This window comes from Juglans regia, chromosome 10, assembly GCF_001411555.2.
Source record: "Juglans regia cultivar Chandler chromosome 10, Walnut 2.0, whole genome shotgun sequence".
Classification (NCBI taxonomy): Eukaryota; Viridiplantae; Streptophyta; class Magnoliopsida; order Fagales; family Juglandaceae; genus Juglans; species Juglans regia.
Window position 1 is genome coordinate 36826728 of NC_049910.1, and position 27777 is coordinate 36854504.

Consider the following 27777-nt stretch of genomic DNA (forward strand, 5'->3'; position numbering starts at 1 on the left):
TGAACACAGCACTAGGAGTTTAGGATCGATCATGAGGATAAGAGATGACAATAATCCCATACCATACAATACAATACAATACAATACAATATGTCGCTCAGGTATTGGTCTTTTTGTAGTCGTCTTTGCAGCTTTACTTTGAGAATGAGTAGGTCGGATTCAGTCCTTTAAAAACAAGCATTAATAATTAGTTTTGCCAAAGACACGTCATTGCTGATGATCCGTTCGGTCTTTTGTCGTTGCTAATTCTAACCTCATCCATTTTTCCGTTCTTCTCATTACGTTGGAGAGGCAATTTGAAAATCAACATGTAAAGAATCATCTTTAATTTGCCCAAGATGTAAGTGAATGAAACAGATCATTCGTTTCATATTCATATATAAATCAGATGTTAGCAGACATGTCTTCATGCACCATACCAAAAGGCAACATTCATGTCAACACAATGGGAAAAAGAATGATATGATCCTAAGAATGAGATTGTCTAATCAAAGATATCATTATTGATAATAGGTCCAATTATCTGAGACAAAATATAAAATGTCAGTGAGAGTAAACCATGTATTAACTGTGGTTTACTCTCAACCTCAATGAGAGTAAACCACAGCTTGTTCAAGAATAATAGATGTAACTGCACTTGGAGGAACCTGAGAAAGAGAGGATGAGGGAGGGAACACGTTAGCTAAAAAGGAAACTGGAAGGCATTGCCATAATAAACAAGTATACTTTGTATAGTTCAAGAATATATCCTCAACTGCATAAGCATATGCAGCAATAGCAGATGAGTAATGTAGTATTAAAAGCTTGATAGCATCTTTGATTGCATATAGGGCTGAGTTAAAAGCACGAAAATTGCAACAATACAAAATGTAATTCAAGCATCTATACAGCTCCACACAACCCATCTATAAAGCAAGGAAAGTGAAAACATGAAGAGTTTGAAAGCCAAAAAATTAAAAGGCAAGAACCATCGGTCCTCGTACGTACCCCACATCATCCACATCTATCTACTTGCTAACTGAAATGATTGCATCCACCATCATGCATGATTTAGAAAACTTTCACCAAAGAATAACTCAACTACGTTCACACATTTATTCTAATATATAATATTGTCCGACACCTGCATATAAAACATCATATCTAATTAATAAGGTTAGCATATCTTGGGCCATTGAAAAGAAATAAAACCTTTTAAAGAATGTCAAAGTTATAATTCTGATCTACAAAATTTAGTTGAGTGCCTTGATTCTCTCATTTCTCCTAGTGAGGAAAAACCTTATAAACTTCATTTGAGTGCAGAGAAGCACCAGAACTCTAGATATAATGTACGTAACAAAGTAAATATTCTAGCCATGCACGAAGATCTAGTAGAAACTTGTAGATTTGGATAAAGCAAATATGCAAACTAGCTTGGTCATTGATCAGTACAGGCGAATATATATGCAAAACTGTAGTGTATGGCTCTGGTAGTTGACTGTTGTGTAAAAAGCGAAATATATACTGTATGGCTCTAATTTTTGTTTTTTTTATTTATTTTGTTCTTTATTCAAATTCTTGGCATTCCACGCGATGGATGTTTAAGTGACAATGGCCACCAAAATAATGACAGATGAAGACAACTAAACTTGCAAGCTACATAATTCATTAATTAATTATAATGATGTTTGTGACCAAATAATTAACTGCAGGTATATATTATGAACAGCAACAGAAGAAGAAGAGCAACAACAATAATATCAAAGTCCCAAGGTTTTAAAAGTGGCTCACCTGTCCCCGTCACCAATGAAAGCGAAGGAGATAGACCATTCTCTGCTAGTACTGAACTGCTCATAACATTTTTATGCTCAGAAATTACATGCTGTGGTAAAATACAACTCTGTCCTGAACACGCACCCACATTTCTTCCATTTTCTTGATCCACAGCTCTTGGACTATGCACAATAACATCATCCTCACAAACATCTAAACAACCTCTGCATTAAAAGAAACAGTTGCTTCAATGAAATATGTATTGCATCATGTGACAAAAATCAGACTGCTAAATTTAAGAACAAATTAAGCTGCTTACCAGAGAGATGGCATGAAATGAACACCATTTGGATTGCTAAAATAGGGGACTGTGAGGTTGCATATGGTAACTTATTCCAAATCTCATGGTGGCCTAAATCATCGTTCTACAAGTGACAAGTGACTAGAATAGAGGACAAGTAAAGATCATAGAAGATCAAGCTGAAATGAAGGTATGCATGTGACAAGTATGCAGCTGAGTTTTATGTTTTCCTTTGATGTTTCCCACTACCATTTGGTGAAACTATAAGCTTCTAATGTCTCTTCTTCTATCATGGCCAAAAAATAAAGTGATGATGATGAAAACTGAAGGAAATTAGCGAGGCTGAAGTATAAAAAGTAGATCTGAAAGGTATAAAATGCTTACTGCAGCAAGCATTGATTCCCTCTGTTTTCACTTGCTTCTAATGTTAAAAGCTCTTAAATCTGCAGCTATAACTAAACATTTATCATATAAAATGCTTATTTTTAGCCAAGTGAAGATCCTTTTTAGCTAAGTGAAATAGGATCTTCACTTGGCTAAAAATATCCCATGAAGTGGATTACACCAAGAGAGACAGACCGGGCTACCACCTTCAATATTTCACAGGAGATGCCTTTCCCAGCACAACTAAGATAAAAAGAGCCTGGTTCAAGAAGTATAGTTTCCTAGAATAGCTCCTAACCACAATAACAACTCTTTTACTAAAATGTCACCAAATCAATTGCAATAGATGGGTGAAGGTTCCAACTCCCACCTGCTAGGTACTAAGTTCAAAAGCAAAATTTTTGTTTATGCTGGACCGGGCACAAATGCAATGTTAAATGGTAGTCACAATCAGCATTCATCACAATGTTAAATGAAGTGCCCCACTCACAATTTTCATAAGGTTGTCCAAACCCTATGACTCAGATGAAATTACAAGACATAAATGTCTTATTAATATAAGGACACCTAGTACGTACCACCATTTACTACCTTTATAATGCTAGCTTCCTGCCACTTTGTCTCAAAATCTAAGGACATTCTACAATGAACCTCGAGAAAGTATCAAGCAGACAACATGTCTATATATATATATATATATTGGCAATACCAATTAAGTAACAACCAACCATGGTGAAAGGAAAATATAAACAGAAGCGTTAATAGAATTAAACAAAAACACTCATAAACTATTAGAATGAACTGTACAGTAGTCATTAAGTATGACAAGAATTTGTCACAAGAGGGTAGAGGGGCATTTCACCTTTGGATGGCTCTTAAAAATTAGACCCTATGGCTAGTCTAAAATGAACAATATTACCCTTGCGGAATCTTAATTTACTAATGAATATTCCAACAGATAGCAATACATTGCCAATGCAATAACTAAAAGGCACTGTGTAATTTCCTTTCAAGTAATTGAGGGTTTAGTATCCTTAACTTATCCTTCCAGATTATCTGATAATAGAAAAACTTCTAGTACTTGGAGAACATGAACTTTTGGATAAAGCAAATATGCAAAAATGTAGTTGAGCTTTGTGTAGATTGACTGCCAATTCCATCCAATAAGATAACAATAATGCTAGAAAGCATAAATGATACATTTATATCTTTTTGAAAACATATTACATGACATTGTTTCATTTACTACTTCCTACGATTCACCCGACGATTCACTCGGCTTATTCGAGTTTGGTGTTGCTTCTTGCCAAAAATCTTGATGAGCCAATCTTGCTTTCTGGTTGTCACAATGTGCCCGATAACAACTCCAAATACGAATCCACATCCATATCCCATCACAACTACTTTCCAACCAAATTCAAAGAACAATTTTGGACCTTGATTCTCTTCAAAGGTTGAAGGTGGAGGTGTTGAAATGTCAGATTCTCCACAGATTTTGGACAACGGCTTTCCACACAGTCCTCGATTACCTTCGAATGAAGTATTTGGAAATGTTCCAAACTGTTGCCCCTGTGGCATAGGTCCAGTGAGGCAATTATGTGACACATTAAATTTTGAAAGGAAATTGAGTTGGACTAATTCAGGAGGTATCTTTCCGAACAACTTGTTTGGAGAAAGGTCTAATGATTCTAGCTGTGTCAAGTTTGCAAAGGATGATGGGATATGACCAGTGAAACCATTATTGGAAAGGTTTAGGGCATGAAGTCCTTCTAGATTCCCCAGTATTTCAGGAATATCTCCTTCAAATCTATTGCATGAGAAATCTATGACTGTGAGGCCATCTTGGATGACACGTATTTATCTGTTTTATAGGTCAATTGTAAAGAACACGAACTCTGTTTCTTCAATTCAACTTTGCCATCACGTGTTATCAAAAAAAGAACAAGACCCAAGTTTTAAGAATTTCTGAATTCTAAAAGCTGCATCTCCAAACAAAGTTTATAGAATCACACAACTTACAACTCTGTGGGGATTGTGGTCAATTCCCTTTGAATCTTTAGTCAATAGAAGTGATTACAATTGAATGAGCATGCCACATTTTTTATTTGAAGCCAAAAATGCACTGCTGCACTACTTACATCTTAAGAAATGCTAGTTCATTCGTACCTGCTGAGTTCTTGAGCTGCATTCTGTATAATATGTAGCACCAATCTGTTTTGAGAGTTCCACACCCTGATTATATGAAAACCATTACCATGAATGGAACCAAACATTACCATCAAGGTGTAGAGAGCAACTAATGGGGAAAAAAGCACACCTGTGCAGTTGTCACAGGCATCAATCCTGGGTGATCAGCCAAATAGTGCTTATCATCATCACGGAGATCTATTTGTGCATTATAAACCACATTAATTACTGAATTTAGTTAGTCAACATAACAATCAAAAGATGAATGCCACTACTAATGAGAAAGCTAATACAAAGACATCTGCCCCTCTATAGCTCAATGGTCTTAATCTATTAAGTGATGAAGCTAAATGCGCGATCATAGGCATCCAAGAAATTATACCAGCCGTGTCCCAGAGACCTAAGATGCAATAATAATTAAATACAATTTGCCTATCAAATGGTCGTCCTTCCTCCTTTGATTGTGAAAATCATTAGGAAAGAAGAGGAAACTACTTGGAAAATTCTTGATAGCATCTATGTGGTAGAAACGTGCCACTCACGGTGAGGAAAAAGATCACTTTATGAAATCCAACAAATTAATGGCATTGGACTCAAAAAGTCGGCTTTGACACATTAGTTGGGGATTAAGTTTTTTAGGTTATAATGATCTATAATATTTATAAAAGAATGGTTTAAATTAAATTAGACCCTATTAAAAATGAGCTCTTTCTCTTTGGATGGCTCTTAAAACATAGACCCTATTGCTAGTCTAAAATGAACAATACTACCCTTGCAGAATCTTAATTTACTAATGAATATTCCAATACATTGCAATACATTGCCAATGCAACAACTAAAAGGCACTGTGTAACTTCCTTTCATGTAATTGAGGGTTTAGTATCTAACTTATCCTTCCAGATTATCTGATAATAGAAAAACTTTTACTTGGAGAACATGAACTTTTGGATAAAGCAAATATGTAACAATGTTGAGCTTTGTGTAGATTGACCACCAATTCCATTCAATACGATACAATAATGCTAGAAAGCATAAATGATACATTTGAAAACATATAACGTGACTACGTTTCATTTACTACTTCCTACGATTCACCCGACGATTCACCCGGATTATTCGAGTTTGGTGTTTCTTCTTGCCAAAAATCTTGATGAGCCAATCTTGCTTTCTGGTTGTCACAATGTGCCCGATAACAACTCCAAATACGAATCCACATCCATATCCCATCACAACTACTTTCCAACCAAATTCAAAGAACAATTTTGGACCTTGATTCTCTTCAAAGGTTGAAGGTGGAGGTGTTGAAATGTTAGAATCTCCACAGATTTTGGACAATGGCATTCCACACAGTTCTCGATTATCTTCGAATGAAGTATTTGGAAATGTTCCAAACTGTTGCCCCTGTGGTATAGGTCCGGTGAGGCAATTATGTGACACAGTAAATTTTGAAAGGAAATTGAGCTGGACTAATTCTGGAGGTATCTCTCCGAACAACTTGTTTTGAGAAAGGTCTAATGATTCTAGCCATGTCAAGTTCGCAAACGATGATGGGATATGACCAGTGAAAGCATTATTGGAAAGGTTCAGCACACGAAGTCCTTCTAGATTCCCCAGTATTTCAGGAATATCTCCTTCAAATCTGTTGCATGAGAAATCTATGACTGTGAGGCCATCTTGGATCTTCTTATACTCCAACTCCACACCTTTTGTCGTTATCATAATTGAATAGTAGCCCATGTCATTCCCCATGTAATATAAACTCTTTGCACCGACGGATTTCATGGCATCCCATTGTGCGAAGTATCCCGCAGATAGATTCCCAGAAAAATGGTTGTGAGAGAGGTCAATGATACACAAATTGGAGAATGTGTAATTTGTTTCCGGACTCCTTATTGCACCGTGGAAGCCATTAGAATGGAGATCAAGAATCTTCAAGTGTTGAAGAGTTCCCAACCAAAAGGGAGAGGTATCATTGATTTGATTGCCGCTAACACGAAGATACTCTAGCTCAGTACAGTTGGCCAAAGATCTTGGCAAACGACCCTGTAACTGGTTTTGACTTAAGTCAATCATCTGTAAGCCGCATCCTTTTGCCCATGTTTTTGGGATGGTGTTGCCGAAATTGTTACTTTGTAGTCGTATCACTGACAAAGATTGACTCAAGTTGCCTATACATGGATGAATCATGCCACTCAAATTGTTATAGGACAAATCAAGCACTCTAGGTGAACTCATATTGCAAATAAATGGTGAAATCCTTCCGGTGAATGAATTATTGCTGACGAAATAAACCACTAGGGATGGTGGTGGAATTGGGAGCGATCCATGCATCATGTTATTATCAAGGTAAAAATATTTTAGATTTGTCCATGGGATAATTGCCGAAGGATTTTCAAAGCCAGTGAGAAAGTTGTTAGAAAGGTAGAAATATTGCAGAGATCCTTTACTTACATTATGCATCCATTTGGGTATCAAGCCTTGGAGATTGTTGCCTTTTAGATCTAGCCACCACAATTGACTTTGGTTTCGTAATATATCTGGGAACTTGGTTAAGTTGAGATGAGCCAATCGTAAAGTTTGAAATTGTGGAAGAATGTCGTTTGAACTAGCTCTGGTGAGCCACGACAAATCGTTGAATGAGTTTTGTGAAAGGTCTAGGTAAGTGAGTTGGGTAAGGTTACTGAACGAATTTGGGATGGTTCCTGAAAAATTACAATTGAAAATTAAGAAGCCAGTTAAGAAATTAAGGTTTCCAATTGAAGCAGGTAGATTACCAGAGAAATTTGTGTTGCTAAGATATAAATACTTGAGAGGAGAGTTTGTTTGAAATTCGGGCAAATGACCTGTGAGATCTTCATTGTTTGTAACAGATAGGCCCCATAGGTGTGGTAACTGAAATATTTTGGTTGGGAATCGCCCATACAATCCGCAGTCAACCAGAGCTAGAGCTTTTAAAGAAGATAAATTTGCCAGGCTTTCAGGTACAGTGGAGGATATGTTGATACGAAAAAACATAAGCGTTTCAAGGTTGGTTAAATTTTGCACTAAACTTGTCAGACTTTCGGTATATAAATCATTATAATCATCATAAGAAGAAGACAGCTGAAGATAAGACAACTTGGATAGGTATTGAATTTCAGAGGGGATTTGTCCTGAAAACTGGGAGTAGGAGAGGTGGAGATGTGTTAGGCTTGAAAGATTACCAATCTCAGATGGGATTTGGGAGTGATTGAAGTCATTATAACGAAGAGTAAGGTTTTGAAGATGAAAAAGGCGGAAGAGACTACTGTTGGAGGTGATAGAACCAAAGAGACAACTCCTACTAAGGTTGAGGGCGATGACATGACCAGTGTCTTGGTTGCATTCAACCCCATCCCAAGCACAACAATTGGTATTGTTTCCATCTATTCTCCATGATGCAACCTCCGCAGGATAGTCCCCCTCAGTACTGTATTTGCAATAAGAGTTGTTTTGTATGATAAAACTATCCTTGAATTGCATCAGAGCTACCCTCTCTTGTTGATGGCAAAGTGGAAGCAGATTATAAGACAAAGAGAGAGGGAGTAAGAAGAGAAGGAGGCATGGGATCAAAGGGAAAAGCAGGCGCATGAATATGAAGTGATGATAGGAATAGATGTCCATAACTTTTTTAAAAATGGCTTGCACTATAAATGTTTAGACATGAGAGGAAAGAGCGAGAGAGGGGCTTAACTTTATAGACCCAATTAATACAAGAAGAAGATAAAAGAATGGTCTTTAATTTGAGGAAGATGCACGTGAATGAAGACTACCATGATCTCTCAATTATTGTAGAAAAATATATAATGTGGAAATTAAATAAATATATATGGTGACAATTAATTGCGATGTTGGATGAGATTGCAATCTTTGTTGTAATTTTTGTTTTTTATTTTTATTTTAACCTTTATTCAAATTCTTGGCATTCCAAGCGATGGATGTTTAAAATAAATATTGTATGACTCTGTTTTTTTAACTGAAATGCTTTTTAAAATAATTGAGAGCCCCTTAGCACAAAAACAAATTACAAAAAAAGAATATAATACACATCCAAATTATATGTTCTTGCTCAAAAAAACATATTGCACAAGTGGAAAGCACAAAACCAGACTTACAAATTATCTAAAAACCAATAACAAGTGTCACCAAGGTATGCAAATTGCACTGCTCTGATAAAACTCAACAAAACCTAATGATAAAATTCAACTCATCCTTCAAACCATTATGATAAAATTCAACAGAACCATTATTCTCACCTCTTCAAACTTCTCAAAGTTCTGAGTACCTAACTCATCCTTGACATCAGGAATAAAAGCTGCTTCCATCTGATATAATCTGTCCCATTGTGATCCTTTAAACCATGGGTGTGCCTAATATGAGTAGACACATCTCAGTTATACTTTTAGAAGCCATCCCCACAAGATACACATGTACTAGCATATACACATACACATACCAAGGGCAAGTTTTTCACTAGTTTTTGATCATGGATCCACTAACTTATTCTGAAACAACTCATACCTAACTTTTTATCATATAATTAATTGAACTACTTGGGATCGAGCCTAACATGATAAATGACAGGAAAGCTTGTGTTTTGATATATTTATGTGGGTCATCTTTCAGCTTGTACTTTGAAACTTCCCCTAGCTAGCTAGGTCAGTGCATTAATTGGCATATATATTCCCTTCAAGTTGGAAATCATGAATCATCATTTTGCAACCATGTAGTCTGAAATATATGTTCAAGAAGCCAAATTGTTGATAGAAACTTAAATTAGCTGCAGCCTTAAGAAAACAGAAAATTAACTAATAAAACATGGAGATTCTCTTCTCCCAACAATATATATTAGTTAATTTTATTAGAAAATTAACTAATAAAACAAGGAGGTTCTTTCCTGCCAACAAAACATAGTATCTTGGCTGAATGTTGCATGCTAAACAATTACCTCAGACGTCGGGTACTGAAACTTGCAAGTTATAGTCTAGTGTAATCTAGTGGTTATGTATTAATTGGCTTACCATTTTATGTTAACGTTCTTCAAACATCTCAAGAAATCTAGCAACGTCACACCGATTAGCATTCTCCACCCACTCATTGCGACGCATTTTAACAATTTGAATCTAAAATTACAATGCAGAAACATACATCCATCAAAATTCTATTCAATGAGTGGTGGAAAAGAAGAGCAAAGTCACTGAGTGAAAAGCTTTGATAAAAATTTGGAATCCCCAGCTGGGAGAAAATTCGCAAGGCAAAGTCACTGAGTGCTATGAACTGATAAACAATGTTCCTGCAGGAAGCTATGATCAGACATGTTCCGTTCTCAGCAGGGCTTCAAGCAATGGTTTAGGCTATTCCTTCCTGCTTGCTGGTGCCACAATGCCTTCAGAGAACTTTCCAGATGTCTTCAGACTTCAAAGTCCAAATTGCAGTAAGAAACATGTTCCAATTGAAGAAATATGTATTATCAAAATATATGTGGGAAATCAAAATATATTCTCCAGTTTATGGATGCACATCTTGATTCCAGCAAAAGCAGCGTTGTGCATCTTTTGCCCCTGGAGACTCAAGATTCACCAATTTACTCAAAGAATGTGATCAGTTATCTTAACTAAACTAGCTATCTTGTTTATATGGTTTGCAATATGCTGCCCAAACACTTTGTGAATGTTGCTTTTAGTCACAGCCGGACTAACAATCTTAACTGAACTAGCTATCTTATTTATATGGTTTGCAATATGCTGCCCAAACACTTTGTGAAAGTTAATATCTTCTAGCGTCGCAAACATCCAATTCCTTGTCTTGTTATTCTTTTCTTGGGAAAATGTTGCTTCAAATTCTTTTGTGTTTACATGGATTTTTCAATTTGTGAATGCCTTTGGGGCTTTTTCAATTAATCTCTTCTAGTGTTGCAAACACCCATTTACATTGTTAGTTTAGATGGCCTTTATATGGGATTTTTGGCTATTCTGTTTTGCTTTGCAGTCTCAAGTTTTGGTATCATGGCTTTAATTTATTTTTATTTTTTTTTTGTAAAATCAAACCCAAACTTTCCATTTATGAATCAGCCAAGTGACAAGTGACTAGAATAGAGGACAAGTAAAGATCACAGAATATCAAGCTGAAATGAAGGTATGCATGTGACAAGTATGCAGCTGAGTTTTATGTTTTCCTTTGATGTTTCCCACTACCATTTGGTGAAAATATAAGCTTCTAATGTCTCTTGTTCTATCATGGCTAACAAATAAAGTGATGATGATGAAAACTAAAGTTAATTAGCGAGGCTGAAGTATAACGAGTAGATCTAAAAGGTATAAAATGCTTACTGCAGCAAGCATTGATTCCCTCTGTTTTCGCTTGCTTCTAATGTTAAAAGCTCTTAAATCTGCAGCTATAACTAAATATTTATCATATAAAATGCTTATTTTTAGCTAAGTGAAATAGGATCTTCACTTAGCTAAAAATATCCCATGAGGTGGATGACACCCAGAGAGACAGACCGGGCAACCACCTTCAATATTTCACAGGAGATGCCTTTCCCAGCACAATTAAGATAAAAAGAGCCTGGTTGAACAAGTATAGTTTCCTAGAATAGCTCCTAACCACAATAACAACTCTTTTTCTAAAATGTCACCAAATCAATTGCAATAGATGGGTGAAGGTTCCAACACCCACCTGCTAGGTCCTAAGCTCAAAAGCAAAATTTCTGTTTATGCTGGACCAGTCACAAATGCAATGTTAAATGGTAGTCACAATCAGCAATCATCACAATTTTCCCTTCGCATGAGGTTGTCAAAACCCTATGACTAAGATGAAATTAGAAGACATAAATGTCTTATTAATAATATAAGGACACCTAGTATGTACCACCATTTACTACCTTTATAATGCTAGCTTCTTGCCACTTTGTCTCAACATCCAAGGACATTCTGCAATGAACCTCGAGAAAGTATCAAGCAGACAACATGTCTGCCCGGGAGAATGATAGCTATCAACAAATGGTTATATATATATATATATATATATATTGGCAATATCAATTAAGTGACAACCAACCATGGAGAAAGGAAAATATAAACTGAAGCGTTTACAGAATTAAACAAAAACACTCGTAAACTATTAGAATGAACTGTACAATAGTCATTAAGTATGACAAGAATTTGTCACAAGAGGGTGGAGAGGCATTTCACCTCTGAAGAATTCTCTTTAGGGTCCTCTAAAGATCTTGATACCTAAGTTTACAACATGTAATTGAGGGTTTAGTATCTAACTTATCCTTCCAGATTATCTGATAATAGAAAAACTTCTACTTGGAGAACATGAACTTTTGGATAAAGCAAATATGCAAAAATGTTGAGCTTTATGTAGATTGACTGCCAATACCATCCAATAAGATACAATAATGCTAGAAAGCATAAATGCTACATTTGTATCATTTTGAGAACATATTACATGACTATGTTTCATTTACGATTCACCCGGCTTATTCGAGTTTGGTGTTGCTTCTTGCCAAAAATCTTGATGAGCCAATCTTGCTTTCTGGTTCTCACAATGTGCCCGATAACAACTCCAAATACGAATCCACATCCATATCCCATCACAACTACTTTCCAACCAAATTCAAAGTACAATTTTGGACCTTGATTCTCTTCAAAGGTTGAAGGTGGAGGTGTTGAAATGTCAGAATCTCCACAGATTTTGGACAACGGCTTTCCACACAGTCCTCGATTATCTTTGAATGAAGTATTTGAAAATGTTCCAAACTGTTGCCCCTGTGGTATAGATCCAGTGAGGCAATTATGTGACTCATTAAATTTTGAAAGGAAATTGAGCTGGACTAATTCAGGAGGTATCTCTCCAAACAACTTGTTTTGAGAAAGGTTTAATGATTCTAGCTGTGTCAAGTTTGCAAAGGATGATGGGATATGACCAGTGAAAGCATTATTGGAAAGGTTCAGGGCATGAAGTCCTTCTAGATTCCCCAGTTTTTCTGGAATATCTCCTTCAAATCTGTTGCATGAGAAATCTATGACTGTGAAGCCATCTTGGATCTTCTTATACTCCAACTCCACGCCTTTTATCGTTATTATAATTGAATAGTAAACCAAAAAGGTTCAAACCATTTCCTTCTTTCACTTTGAAATTTGAATGCAACGTGTAATGCATTCAATTCAATTGGATGCTGATCTTTGCCTTTTGCTTTGTTGTCATTTTATTATTATACAGATGGTGAATTTTATACACTCAGAGTCCCTCTGCCCTATAATATAGGTGAATTTATAAAGGACTTGCATGTTAATGAAACAAAATAAGCATGTTCCTAAAATGCACAAGATCAAGTGGCAGACATGAGCCATAGGTAATACATACATATATGGTGTTATTAGCAATTTAAGAAGATTTTTATTCTTTTATCAAAAGGCATGCCATTTTAAAACTCTCATGGATGATGTGTTATTTTGCATTTCCAGACAAATAGTATTTAACAATGTATTCCTTGGTGCTTTAATTTCCTTTATGTAGAGTTCCAGAAACTGGGCAGGAGGTCACCAAGTGAATACTCCTCGGAAATTGAGGACTGTTGCATGTTTGGAAACGTTTTAAGCTGGCAACCTCTAAAGCTAACCATATGCTGGCTAGTACTCCTCATGTTGCTAACCATCAATTACTCATCCAAAGAACCTGATGTGGAAGGTATAGTGTGGATTAACCTGTCCTTTGTTCTGTTTGTAACTTAGTTTTGTACTATATTGATTAACATATTTTCCCAGAACTTCTCTAAACACATTTTAGAATTAGAGGGAGAAGACATAGAATCTCATGAAAACATGATAAACTGGTCCAACTTCCAATAGCCTCAAGACACCTGTTAGTCACTAAAAAGAACTTCTCTAAACACATTATGTTACTGAGTTTCCCTTTATTTATTTTTCAAGTAAGAAGATTTTATTAAAGTGCAATGGTGCAACCCCCATACACAAGTAGTATACATGAGAGACACCTAGCTAGAGTACTCATTACTTGGGGTGGTGTTATCATTTCATTCAATCAAGAGGAATCACTTACTTCAAATTTGAGCATACTTGGAAAAACTGTTTGTGAGCCTTGATCCAATCACGGCATGGATTTTGGTGCAGTTTATGGAATGCGGAGGGCATTTAGTGAGGGGGACATGCTAAAGGTTAGCCTTAATTAATTCACCGATTTTTCTAAAATGTTTATAATTTGAGGTTGAGGTTGTTATACAGTTTATTATTTGCTTCCAACAATGAAACGGCATTAATTTATTTGGAGAGATTAGGTTCAACAAGAGTTTATGCATGGATTTAAGAAAAGTGATAAGATAATTTGATGCAAAGAAGAATATATGACACAGGATATGCTAATATATAGGAAGCACTTTTAGTTCTTTGCTGTGGAGTTAACAGGATACTCATATATTTGGGATTAAAGCTTAATTGAGTTGAGTATGCTGTATTTCAATTTGCCAAGGACCACATTTATATCATTAGTATTTCATAATACTCATAAAACGCATGCAAGTTTCATGTAAAGTGAGTTCTCGGTTACCAAATAAATTTGATGGATTTTCTTTTGGTTAAATACTACAACTGGACAGATTTTGTATTTGCAATATTTCAGCCAAAGTGACATGCTTTGTATTCTAATGTTAAGTTTGAAAATAGCATGTATGGTGGGTTGGATTTACGTTCTCTATTGTTTTATATTTGCAGCACTGAGTTTGAAAATGGCATCTATAAGTTTTGTATTTGCACTAAGTTTGAATGTTACATGTTTTGTATTCTAATGTTAAATTTTATTTTTGCACTGAGTTTGAAAATGGCTATTGTTTATATTTGAGTACTCTTGAAACTTTGGAAGAAAAACTTGTTTTGTGATGGGCTCTTGATCCACGATATCACCTTACATTCTATTTTCACAAAAACTAAGTGTATTTGATCTGAATGTCATTTGCTTCTAGAGTGATTTGTATATAATCTTGGCTGCAACAATATCAGACTGCATAAGGATTATGGCATTGCCACCTCCTGCAACTGAAATAACTAATTCTCATATTTGTCATCCTGATTTAAGAACCAGAGTTTTTGAATCCACAGCTTCGTTAGTTTTAATATTTTATCAAGCTTTCCATGTGACACTTTTTTCTGCATCTTATTAGAGATGAGTGACGAGGCACATGAAATTGAAGCTAAAGAAAATCATGCTCAACGTTCAGTTCCCCGACTGAATGAGAGAATCCTTTCAACTTTGTGAAGGAGATCATTTGCTGCACACCCTTGGCATGATCTTGAGATTGGTATGTATAAACCAACTATATTCAGTGTTCATATAAACTTAAAGGTACTAATTCTGTTCCATAAAACTTTGTCTGCAGGGAATAAACATATTGACTTTGTTTTTTTATTTTTTGGGTGGTAACATGCTAAAAGAATGTTCAAGTGAGATTTTTAGCATGTAGTTATGATCACCATCTTAGCACTAATTTCTGTTTCTTTATGAATCTCTAACTCTTTCCCCGCATGCAAATATCACTTGTCCAATAAGAATTATCAAAGCAGTTACACCTTTTTAATGGTCATTCCCTTGCAACCCAATCCAGCAGCGTTCCCTTTCATCCCAGTGGGTAAAACATTAGTGCTGCAGGCTAATTTTGTGACCATCACCCCTTTTCCTTGCAAATTATTCTCAACATCTATTAGACTCCATTTCCCAGCTGCCAACTTTTCTCAGCCTTCTTAAATTTCCAGTACTTTCTCTTATCTAGCAAGAATTTTCAACTTTTAAATTGAAACTCGTTTTCTTCAGGCACAGTTTCTAATGTATCTGTTTGTTGTATTACTAATTGGAATGATACAGGTTGTTGAGATCACAAATGGAAGTAAGGTGAAATATGAGCTTAACTAGAAAAGGTTGGTTCAAAAGATTCAAGTACTTGTGCAGGTATAATGTACTAAAAGATTCAAGTTTTTGTAATTATCTGGACATATTGCATTTGGCCTGCATTGGGAATTGTTTTTTTTTTCATCTTGTAAAAGTGAATATCTCTAGTCCTGCAGATGTTATAGACTCTCAATATCCAGTTGCCTTAATGGCAAGGCAACTGGCTGATGTTACATACGTGTTGATCAGATCTGTTTAGGTCTATATATATTTAGGCTTACTATGCTGGCATATATGTTCATTGGAAGCACTTGCTTGCAGTTTTTTGAGTTAAATGTTTATTACCAGAAATAAAATGACTATACATGCAAATCACACACTCAAAATGAATGCAGATAAGGAATTAATTAGGAATTTTTCTACCTCTTCTTTCCCACCTCAGTCTCTTATCTATTAATCCAATTTAATAAAAACTTTCTTCCCACCAGCATCATATACAAGTGGTAAGTGTTTAATTCCTCAAGTTCTGTACTAAAACATGGACTATTAAATGCATGCTTAGTCGGATACTGCTATTCTCATCTGTCATCACTCTTCTTTGATGAATACAATCATTTATACTCTTTTTTTTTTGATACTGCTATTCTCATCTGTCATCACTCTTCTTTGATGAATACAATCATTTATACTCTTTTTTTTTTTTTTAATGTAGAGATAGGGATCACATGTCCATGAGTGACACCCTCTCAATTTTATTTAAAAAAATCCTCACTTGTGGCGGAGAAAAACCGTGGTAACAATCCAGACATTTGGGATTTACAAATAATCAATAAGAAAACAGAGCAACCTGTGTGACAAGGACATAAAACACAGAGCAAACTACTTATAGTAGAACATAAAAACTTTACAAGGACCAAAAAACAGAGCAAGCTAAACAACCTCATCTTACTTCCTCCTCAAATACGGCAGGCCAAGCTTATCCAGTCTTACCATTCCTCGCATCAGCGACGGCAATTGTGTAGCAGAGTATGTAATAACCAAATCCCCTTTATCTCCCATTTTTGCCATGTAATCCGCAGCAGCATTTGATTCTCTGTAGCAGTGTTTAACTATGCAGATGATTTCATCGAAATAACATATGATCTCCTCCCAGTAATCCTCCATATACAAGAAGCCGCATCTCCTTTTTTTAATCCAGTCAATAACTACAGCCAAATCCATCTCATTCTCAATTGCATCAACACCCAAATCTCTAGCATGCCTCAGACAATGTAGCAGCCCCATGGCTTCTGCATAATTATTAGATTGGTAGCCGATAGGCATAGCAAAAACCACCCGTATATTTTCCATGATGATCTCTTATAAGTCCCCCAACCCCTGCAGCATCTGGATTCCCTAGTGAGCAACCATCCACATTTAATTTATACCATCCCTCTTGTGGCCTTTCCCATTTCACAATATGCTCTGTGATCCTCCTAGTGCGATGGACTGGAAGATTTAAAAAAAAGAAGCAACTCCTCATCTCTTTTACTCAGAACCCCTTTCCCTCTCAACTTTAAACCCACCCAGGACAACCAAAATTTTAAAGATTGCCAAATTGACTACTGATTCCTGAGTTCCTTCCATTCTAGCTTTACACCTTCTCCACCATAACCGCCAAGTGATAATAGTAGGGAGTACACCAAGAAGCTGACCAGATTTGGAAGATTTTTTTGCACGGCAGAACTCAGATATCGAGTCATTTGCGGCGATTTCCTAACCTTTAGTGACGGTATATATTCAACGATACGCTCAAACCGTCTCTATTTTAATTTTCTCTTGCGTGGATGACTTTATTACAAAGAAGAAGGGGTCATACGATACAATATGTCTTTTGCAATTTCAATTAATATTTTATCTTTCTATCCTTCAGTTCAGGTATTGGTCTTTTGTAGTTGTCTTTGCAGCATTACTTTGAGAATGAGTCCTTTTTAAACAAGCATTAATAATTAGTTTGGCCAAAGACACATGCAGAGCTTCATAGCTAATCATGTCTGTTGTCGTTGCTAATTCTAACCTCATTATTATGTTTGGGTTTCTCACGCCATGACCTATATATGTATATGTAATTATATATTACAGAAACTATCAGATTGAGAGAGGGAGAGGTAGAACGGCATTTTGGAGCACAAGTGAGAGAAGAAGGCCCTAGAGAGGGAGAGTTGAGATTTGTGAGTAGAGTGTTGCTTTTGTAACTCATTGTGTAATTGTAATCGTCTTTGTTCTTATAACCACAAGCACAAAGATTGGCACTACTGTTGTTGCAGTTTTGCAATACAAAAATTACACTTGATGATTGCATTTATAGAGATCTTAAGAACAAACCAATTCAAGAGGTGATATGAGGTTTGTTTAACTCTGTCATGGATAGAGTTGTGCTATCTCTCAGGTGGTCTGATAGAGATTTGCAGCATGGACTTGACCATGTGAGTCACAATTGTGTACTGGAGAGTCATTAATGTTGTAGTTGGCTTGTAATGAATGTTTCAAGTCAAAATTATAATGTTTGTTATTAACAAATGCAATTTGTTTTATCAAAAAAAAAAAAAAACCATGAATTCCGTAAATTTGGATGAGTAGATTATATATATGCGGTGGATGCATAAGGATATAACTAATGAACTTAAAGGGCCACCCTTTATGATCTACTCAAGATCAACATTCCCATTAGAAATACGATCAACACTGCATGAATCAGAAATCATAGGCACGAGTATCCTCGTGATCTATCTCGATCAAGCTAATCGTTGATGCCAAAGTACATCCACAAGACGTGTACCAGATGAGTATTGTAGTATTAAAAGCTTGATAGCATCTTTGATTGCATATAGGGCTGAGTTAAAAGCAAGAAAATTGAAACAATACAAAACGTAATTCAAGCATCTATACAGCTCCACAAAACCCATCTATACAGCTCCACAGCTCTTGGACTACGCACAATAACATCATCCTCACAAACATCTAAACAACCTCTGCATTCAAAGAAACAGTTGCTTCAATGAAGTATGAATTGCATCATGTGACAAAAATCAGACTGCTAAATTTAAGAACAAATTAAGCTGCTTACCAGAGAGATGGCATGAAATGAACACCATTCGGATTGCTAAAACAGGGGACTGTGAGGTGGCGTATGGTGACTTATTCCACTTCTCATGGTGGCCTAAATCATAGTTCTACAAGTGACAAGTGACTAGAATAGAGGACAAGTAAAGATCATAGAAGATCAAGCTGAAATGAAGGTATGCATTCCGTAAATTTGGATGAGTAGATTATATATATGTGGTGGATGCATTTGGATATAACTAATTAACTTAAAGGGCCACCCTTTATGATCTACTCAAGATCAACATTCCCATTAGAAATACGATCAAAACTGCATGAATCAGAAATCATAGGCACGAGTATCCTCATGATCTATCTAGATCAAGCTAAACGTTGATGCCAAAGTGCATCCACAAGACGTGTACAATGCTGCTGCCTTTGCTTGTTTGTGCTTTCTCATCCCCCTAATACGCCTTCAAACGGTTTTCAAATGATCAGAGGAAGATTTTGCTAGCCATCGTTGGATCAGCTGCATATGGGCCGGGGACACCCAACGACAACAGAATTTAATCAATGGTTATTTGCAGCTTAATCAACTGTGTTAATTAAGAAAGAAAGGAGAGAGAGCAGAGTAAAAGAAAGGAGAGGGTTGGATATTTTTTGATTCTATACAGTTGTTAAGGCTGTAGTTTAGAACTTCACTTGTACAGTTTTTTAGGAAAACCTTTACCCAAAGAACGGAAGTAAATGAATGGAGATGATGTCATTGCCGACAAAACCGAAAGCAGAGAATCAATTAGTTTCATTTCTTTTGTTTCATGAATATGGTCTACTGTTGAAGAAAACAATGTTTAAATTATAAAAGAAACCAAAGAGAAGAAGATTGTGCTTTATAATCATCTTGTGTTGCATATGTTGAAACACAATATCACATCACGAGGTAGCAGCATGAACCGAGCAATACGAAATAGTAATTAATTTTTTTATCACTAATTGAAGAAATATGTATTATCAAAATATATTCTCCAGTTTATGGATGCACATCTTGATTCCAGCAAAAGCAGCGTTGTGCATCTTTTGCCCCTTGAGACTCAAGATTCCCCAATTTACTCAAAGAATGTGATCAGTTGATTGCAAGTGCGTAATTTCCGCTTAAAACTGTAAATATCTTAATGTCAATGAAGCTTTCTGTGCTTTTACTCACAGCTGGACTAGTTATCTTAACTAAACTAGCTATCTTGTTTATATGGTTTGCAATATGCTGCCCAAACACTTTGTGAATGTTGCTTTTAGTCACAGCTGGACTAGCAATCTTAACTGAACTAACTATCTTATTTATATGGTTTGTAATATGCTGCACAAACACTTTGTGAAAGTTAATATCTTCTAGTGTCGCAAACACCCATTTACATTGTTAGTTTAGATGGCCTTTATATGGGATTTTTGGCTATTCTGTTTTGCTTTGCAGTCTCAAGTTTTGGTATCATGGCTTTAATTTTTTTTTTTTTTAAAAAAAATAAACCCAAACTTTCCATTTAAGAATCAACCAATACAGAGTTTATCCTGTAATACAACACTATGCATTTCTACTGAACCACTTTCTATCCAAACTCTTTTCTCCTTTACAGTAAAAGAAAACTTTGCAAGAAAAAACAGCAACTTTGTTACTTTCCCTATATTTATGTTGTGCCATCCAATCTGGTCTACTGTAAAGAGCCCTTTTAATATCTTCTATCAACTGACCATGCATCCCATTTGGCTTTGACAAAGCTCTCCCTTGGTGCCTTCCATCTGGCTTCCCTTCTCACTACTGCATTGCCCTCAACCACACTTGCAGGATGGACCTGAGCTTGTTGGAACTCTTCTAAGCTTCCTTTTGCCTGCATGAAAATCACATCAGGACCAAATAACTTCTTTTCAAAAACTAGTGCATTTCCCCTCAACCAAATTTGAACCTTATTGTATACGGTTCTTAACTTTGTTATCATTTAATGTTGTTTTTAGTCATATATGGAGGTCCCATTTTGGTATACAGAGTGAGTTCATGTTTATGTTGGGTAGAAGATGTAGCTTTCTTTTTGTCAATTTAATAAGCAAAAGAAGATGGCCATTGATATCCCCCTACTGATTCATTACAAAACAAATGATAGAAAATAAGTAAAATTGATTTATCGTTTCCTTTTCAATTCATTTCAAAAAGTACATTTTCAAATCTAAGGAACACACAGAAGAAGATGGCAAAAGATATACAAGCCATAGGCTAAAAAGAATATACTATTCAAATGAATATATTAAAAGGGAAAAGGCTCTATCTTTAAAAAAGCATCAACCAAACAAGTACACCAACAAACCACATACCTGTCATCTCGATTTATAAGCTGTTGAAGATTCTCTTCCAGATTCTTTTGAACTTCAGTATCAGCATGTTGTTGTCTGTCCGGAATTTCTTACTCATCTCTTACCCTTGCAGTTTTCATCCCAGCATCCTCCTTACTGTAACATCAGCATTCCAATAGGAATTAAAAGCCTCTTAAAAAAACAGAAAAGTCATAGATAAGCTATTTTTTATGTAGAATAAAGAAGTAGAAATATTTTCAGTAATCTATTTTTATCGGGCAAGGAAGGAAGGAAGCAAGCGATATGATATGCAGCTGCTATGGCGAAAACTACTAGAGGATAAACTACCACAGACCAATCTATTCACCTACTGCCAACTGACAAGATTCATGGTAGTTTATGGGATTTCTCTATCTAATAACCATTATGTATGACTGCCGTCAACAAGTGAAATGCCCACATGAAAAACATACTAAATACATACAAACAATTACGCAAAACTTCACTCACCAAAACCATGGACAATACTAGAGAATGCCATTGCACAACTAATTCCAGCCAACAAGAAATTTTGCTTAGCACAGCACATCGATTTGTTCTAGGATGCTTATGGATAATGAAAAACCACATTACAAGCTAAAACAGTTCCTCAAAGCAAATAGTTTGCCGCACGATTCTTAATAGGCACACACTGCAGTTGCCACTGAAGTAAAGGACACTAAAGAACTTTTATCCATTGAACACTAACTGCTATTAAGGCATTACCATGGACCTACACAAACAGAGGAATTCAGGGGCGGAGCCGATGGCTTAATATATATGTGGTGACAATTAATTGCGATGTTGGATGAGATTGCAATCCTTGTTGTAAAATTAATATATATATATATATATATAGATGAAAAAACGAAATATATAGGGTATGGCTCTAATTTTTGTTTATATTGCTCTTTATTCAAATTCTTGGCATTCCAAGCGATGGATGTTTAAGTGACAATGGCCACCAAAATAATGACAGGAGAAGACAAATAGAGTTGAAAGCTACCAAAATAGTGTATGGCTCTGTTTTTTTCAACTGCAATGCTTTTTAAAATAATTGAGAGCCCCTTAACTCAAACTTGTTTGCTTGAAATTTATATTTTTTTTTTCTAATTTTTCTATTCTTGCGAGATTAAAAAATAAGGAAAATGATTGGGCTGTTGAGAGGTGATTTCGAGAAATTTTTTTCATACCCCCGCAGGGCCACATCATGTACATTACATTCAGAGGCAGTCTGAAAATCAATGTGATAAATATATAGAAGACTTGAATTTATAATGGGTGGGCTCTACCCAGCATATCAACTTATTGCTAGACTTTCTTGATAGCATCTGTGGTAGAAAATTGCCACTCACGGTGAGGAAAAAGACTTTGAAAGCCAACAAATTAATAGGCAAGAACCATCAGTCTTCGTACCCCACATCATGCACATTTAGGAGAGGCAATTTGAAAAGCAACATGTAAAGCAAATAGGTTCAAATTAAACCATTTCTTTCTTTCACTTTGAAAATTGAATGCATTTACAGCACCATGTAAATGCATTCAATTTTGGCATACCATGTACTAAAAGGATATTTAAACCCATACCATACGTTCAAACCATCACTCTTCGTTTCTTACGTGTATGACTATATATTATGGTAGACTCAAATTATATCAAGACTATTAATTCTTGATTGAGTGTGATATATAGAAGACTGGAAGATTTTTAGGTAGACTTCTCTCTCTTAATAACAAATGTCTATATTTCTCTTTTGATTTTTATTCACTACAAGAAAAATAGGTTTTTGTGGCAACCTGAAAATCGCCGGGAAAAACCTGAAAATCACCACAAATAAGTATTTCCTGGAAAGTTTTTCACTCATAAGATGGCAGCTGTTAAAGTGTGTCACTGTATTGTGGCAGAGGTGCGTTCGGTAAATGAGATGAGATGAAGAATGATCAAAATCTTTCATAATTTTCTTGGGAAACATCACTCTAATATAAGACATTGAAATTTTTATCTTTTTCATCTAATTATTACCTAATCATTATCTAAACACAAATCAATATAAATTTTGTAAATTTCAAAATAAAACAAAAAATCAATACAACTTTTTCAAACTTCAAATCAATATATTGATTTTTCTTTAAGGAGAAATATACACAAAATCTTATTTTCCTTTCCTTGTCTTGTCCTCTTTTTTCTCCCGATATTTTGCCCCAATTCATACACGATACCAGTGCATATATATGATGAATAACAGTGCATATATATGAGCCAAACTAAAATACCTTTCTCTTGCTCTGTTTCAATCTTGAACACAGCATGACTAGAAGTTTAGGATCGATCATGAGGATAAGATCGAGTTGGAAATTCAGTTTAGCATCATCCACATCTAGCTACTTGCTAACTGAAATGATTGAAAGAATTTGTCACAAGAGGGTAGAGAGGCATTTCACCTCTGAAGACTTCTCTTTAGGGTCCTCTAAAGATCTTGGTACCTAAGTTTACAACATATAAAAACATACCAAACCAAAAGAAAAACCAAATTGGCTGTCAGTGTCCCCATCAAAACTTTTGGAATATTTTTGAAAAAAAATGTAAAGGGAAACAAAAGGAATAGATTTCAATAAGGCAGAATGAAAACACTTACAGCATCAAACAATAACCGATTTTGATGCCCATTCTCAAGCACTGATGATCTGGGAGGAGAACCTTCTTCAGATTCTTCAGGGACAGGTGATGGGGGATTTGCAGGAATTTAAATGACCCTTAACTTAAATTCTTCCACAACCTTACCATCCTCTTTGTTAATCTAAAAAACCAGCACACTTCGTCTGAGTCCATGAAAGAAAAAACTCAAAACACAGAACAGCCATAAAGAAGGGGAGCGGGGAAGCCATCACACCATTTCCTAGGAAATGTCTTTTGTGGTTGCACCATCCAGTGCAACAACACTTTGAAGTAGAAATTTGTCCATTCCACTGCAAATCAGGGGTTGCCTCTTTTGGAGCTTGCATTGTAACTTCCAGAATACATGCCAACAAACTTAGATGGATAGAGACAAGTTACAACTCTTAGAACCTAGCTATAAGATTAAGTTACAAGTAAGTATTTAAAAAAAAAATGGCATAAAGAATCACAAACTAAAGTTAAAGTTACATGCCAAAAAATGCCTTGATTCTCCTAGTGAGGAAAAACCTAATAAACTTCATTTGAGTGTAAAGAAGCACCAGAACTCTATATTCTAGCCACGAATAGATAGTAGAAACTTGTAGATTTGGATAAAGCAAATATGCAAACTAGCCGCCAGAATTAATTTCAATTCTGCTCAACGTCAGAATCTTTCTATAAAAAAAGAGAGAGTACAAAGCAATAATACTGAAATACAATTTTCCCATCAAATGGTCATGATCCTTCCTCCCTAATTGACTGTAAAAATCATTACAAAAGAAGAGGATCATATTACTTGATAGCATCTGTGGTAGAAAATTGCCACTCACGGTGAGGAAAAAGACTTTGAAAGCCAACAAATGTACATGATTAATTAGGAGAGGCAATTTGAAAATCAACATGTAAAGCAAATAGGTTCAAAGTCAACATGTAATGCATTCAATTCAATTAGATGCTGATCTTTGCCTTTTGTTTTGTTGTCATTTTGTTATTATACGAATGGTGAATTTTATACACTCCGAGTCCCTCTGCCCTATAATATAGATGAATTTATAAAGGACTTGCATGTTAATGAAACAAAATAAGCATGTTCCTAAAATGCACAAGATCAAGTGGCAGACATGAGCCATAGGTAAAACATACATATATGGTGTTATTAGCAATTTAAGAAGATTTTTATTCTTTTATCAAAAGGCATGCCATTTTAAAACTCTCATGTATTGTTGGACAAAGAGAATAATGGATGATGTGTTATTTTGCATTTCCAGACAAATAGTATTTGACAATGTATTCCTTGGTGCTTTATTTTCCTTTATGTAGAGTTCCAGAAACTGGGCAGGAGGTCACCAAGTGAATACTCCTTGGAAATTGAGGACTGTTGCATGTTTGGAAATGTTTTAAGCTGGCATCCTCTAAAGCTAACCATATGCTGGCTAGTACTCCTCATGTTGCTAACCATCAGTTACTCATCCAAAGAACCTGATGTGGAAGGTATAGTGTGGTTTAACCTTTGTCCTTTGTTCTGTTTGTAACTTAGTTTTGTACTCTTTTGATTAAAATATTTTCCCAGAACTTCTCTAAACAAATTTTAGAATTAGAGGGAGAAGACATAGAATCTCATGGAAACATGATAAACTGATCCAATTTCCAATAGCCTCAAGACACTCTGTTAGTCACTAAAAAGAACTTCTCTAAACACATTATGTTACTGAGTTTCCCTTTATTTATTTTTCAAGTAAGAAGATTTTATTAAAGTGCAATGGTGCAACCCCCTTACACAAGTAGTATACATGAGAGACACCTAGCTAGAGTACTCATTACTTGGGGTGGTGTTATCATTTCATTCAATCAAGAGGAATCACTTGCTTCAACTTTGAGCATACTTGGAAGAACTGTTTGTGAGCCTTGATCCAATCACGGCATGGATTTTGGCGCAGTTTATGGAATGCGGAGGGCATTTAGTGAAGGGGACATGCTAAAGGTCAGCCTTAATTAATTCACCGATTTTTCTAAAATGTTTATAATTTGAGGTTGAGGTTGTTATACAGTTTATTATTTACTTCCAACAATGAAACGGCATTTAATTTATTTGGAGAGATTAGGTTCAACAAGAGTTTATGCATGGATTTAAGAAAAGTGATAAGATAATTTGATGCAAAGAAAAATATATGACAAACAAGATGCTAATATATAGGAAGCACTTTTACTTCTTTGCTGTGGAGTTAACAGGATCCTCTTCTATGTGGTTTTAAGACTCCTATATTTGGGATTAAAGCTTAGTTGAGTTGAGTACGCTGTATTTCAATTTGCCAAGGACTACATTTATATCATTAGTATTTCATAATACTCATAAAGCGCATGCAAGTTTCATGTAAAGTGAGTTCTCGGTTACCAAATAAATTTGATGGACTTTCTTTTGGTTAGATACTACAACTGGACAGATTTTGTATTTGCAATATTTCAGCCAAAGTGACATGTTTTGTATTCTAATGTTAAGTTTTATTTTTGCACTGAGTTTGGAATTGGCTATTGTTTATATTTGAGTACTCTTGAAAATTTGGAAGAAACACATGTTTTGTAATGGGCTCTTGATCCACGATATCACCTTACATTCTATTTTCACAAAAAGTAAGTGTATTTGATCTGAATGTCATTTGCGTCTAGAGTGATTTGTATATAATCTTGGCTGCAACAATATCAGACTGCGTAAGGATTATGGCATTGCCACCTCCTGCAACTGAAATAACTAATTCTCATATTTGTCATCCTGATTTAAGAACCAGAGTTTTTGAATCCACAGCTTCGTTCCATGTGACACTTTTTTCTGCATCTTATTAGAGATGAGTGACGATGCACATGAAATTGAAGCTAAAGAAAATCATGCTCAACGTTCAGTTCCCCGATTGAATGAGAGAATCCTTTCATCTTTGTGAAGCAGATCAGTTGCTGCACACCCTTGGCATGATCTCGAGATTGGTATGTATAAACCAACTATATTCAGTGTTCATATAAACTTAAAGGTACTAATTCTGTTCCATAAAACTTTGTCTGCAGGGAATAAACATATTGACTTTGTTTTTTTATTTTTTGGGTGGTAACATGCTAAAAGAATGTTCAAGTGAGATTTTTAGCATGTAGTTAAGATCACCATCTTAGCACTAATTTCTGTTTCTTTATGAATCTCTAACTCTTTCCCCGCATGCAAATATCACTTGTCCAATAAGAATTATCAAAGCAGTTACACCTTTTTTATGGTCATTCCCTTGCAACCCAATCCAGCAGCGTTCCCTTTCATCCCAGTGGGTAAAACATTAGTGCTGCAGGCTAATTTTGTGACCATCACCCCTTTTCCTTGCAAATTATTCTCAACATCTATTAGACTCCATTTCCCAGCTGCCAACTTTTCTCAGCCTTCTTAAATTTCCAGTACTTTCTCTTATCTAGCAAGAATTTTCAACTTTTAAATTGAAACTCGTTTTCTTCAGGCACAGTTTCTAATGTATCTGTTTGTTGTATTACTAATTGGAATGATACAGGTTGTTGAGATCACAAATGGAAGTAAGGTGAAATATGAGCTTAACTAGAAAAGGTTGGTTCAAAAGATTCAAGTACTTGTGCAGGTATAATGTACGAAAAGATTCAAGTTTTTGTAATTATCTGGACATATTGCATTTGGCCTGCATTGGGAATTGTTTTTTTTTTCATCTTGTAAAAGTGAATATCTCTAGTCCTGCAGATGTTATAGACTCTCAATATCCAGTTGCCTTAATGGCAAGGCAACTGGCTGATGTTACATACGTGTTCTATATATATTTAGGCTTACTATGCTGGCATATATGTTCATTGGAAGTACTTGCTTGCAGGTTTTGGAGTTAAATGTTTATTACCAGAAATAGAATGACTATACATGCAAATCACACACTCAAAATGAATGGAGATTAAGAATTAATTAGGAATTTTTCTACCTCCTCTTTCCCACCTCAGTCTCTTATCTATTGATCCAATTTAATAAAAACTTTCTTCCCACTAGCATCATATACAAGTGGTAAGTGTTTAATTCCTCAAGTTCTGTACTAAATCATGAACTATTAAATGCATGCTTAGTGTCGGATCAAGA

At 35.5% G+C, this 27777-nt stretch overlaps 2 protein-coding genes across 2 annotated transcripts in view; both read right to left on the reverse strand.

Annotated features, from left to right (window-relative positions):
- LOC109019056 (vesicle-associated protein 1-3-like) overlaps positions 1-27777 on the reverse strand; it is a 122232-nt gene that overhangs the window by 33980 nt on the left and 60475 nt on the right. The window contains exon 7 of the mRNA XM_035694633.1: positions 988-1123. The gene's annotated coding sequence lies outside the window, so the exon portion shown is untranslated. The remainder of the gene's footprint in view (positions 1-987; positions 1124-27777) is intronic.
- Positions 588-8329, reverse strand: LOC109019606 (receptor like protein 22-like). The gene is made up of 6 exons (XM_019001937.2): positions 5713-8329; positions 4755-4852; positions 4604-4669; positions 3687-4006; positions 1771-1976; positions 588-832 (listed from the first exon to the last, which is right to left on the reverse strand). Exons 1-6 carry the CDS (start codon positions 8264-8266, stop codon positions 588-590), a joined length of 3489 nt encoding a protein of 1162 aa, XP_018857482.2. The 5' UTR covers positions 8267-8329.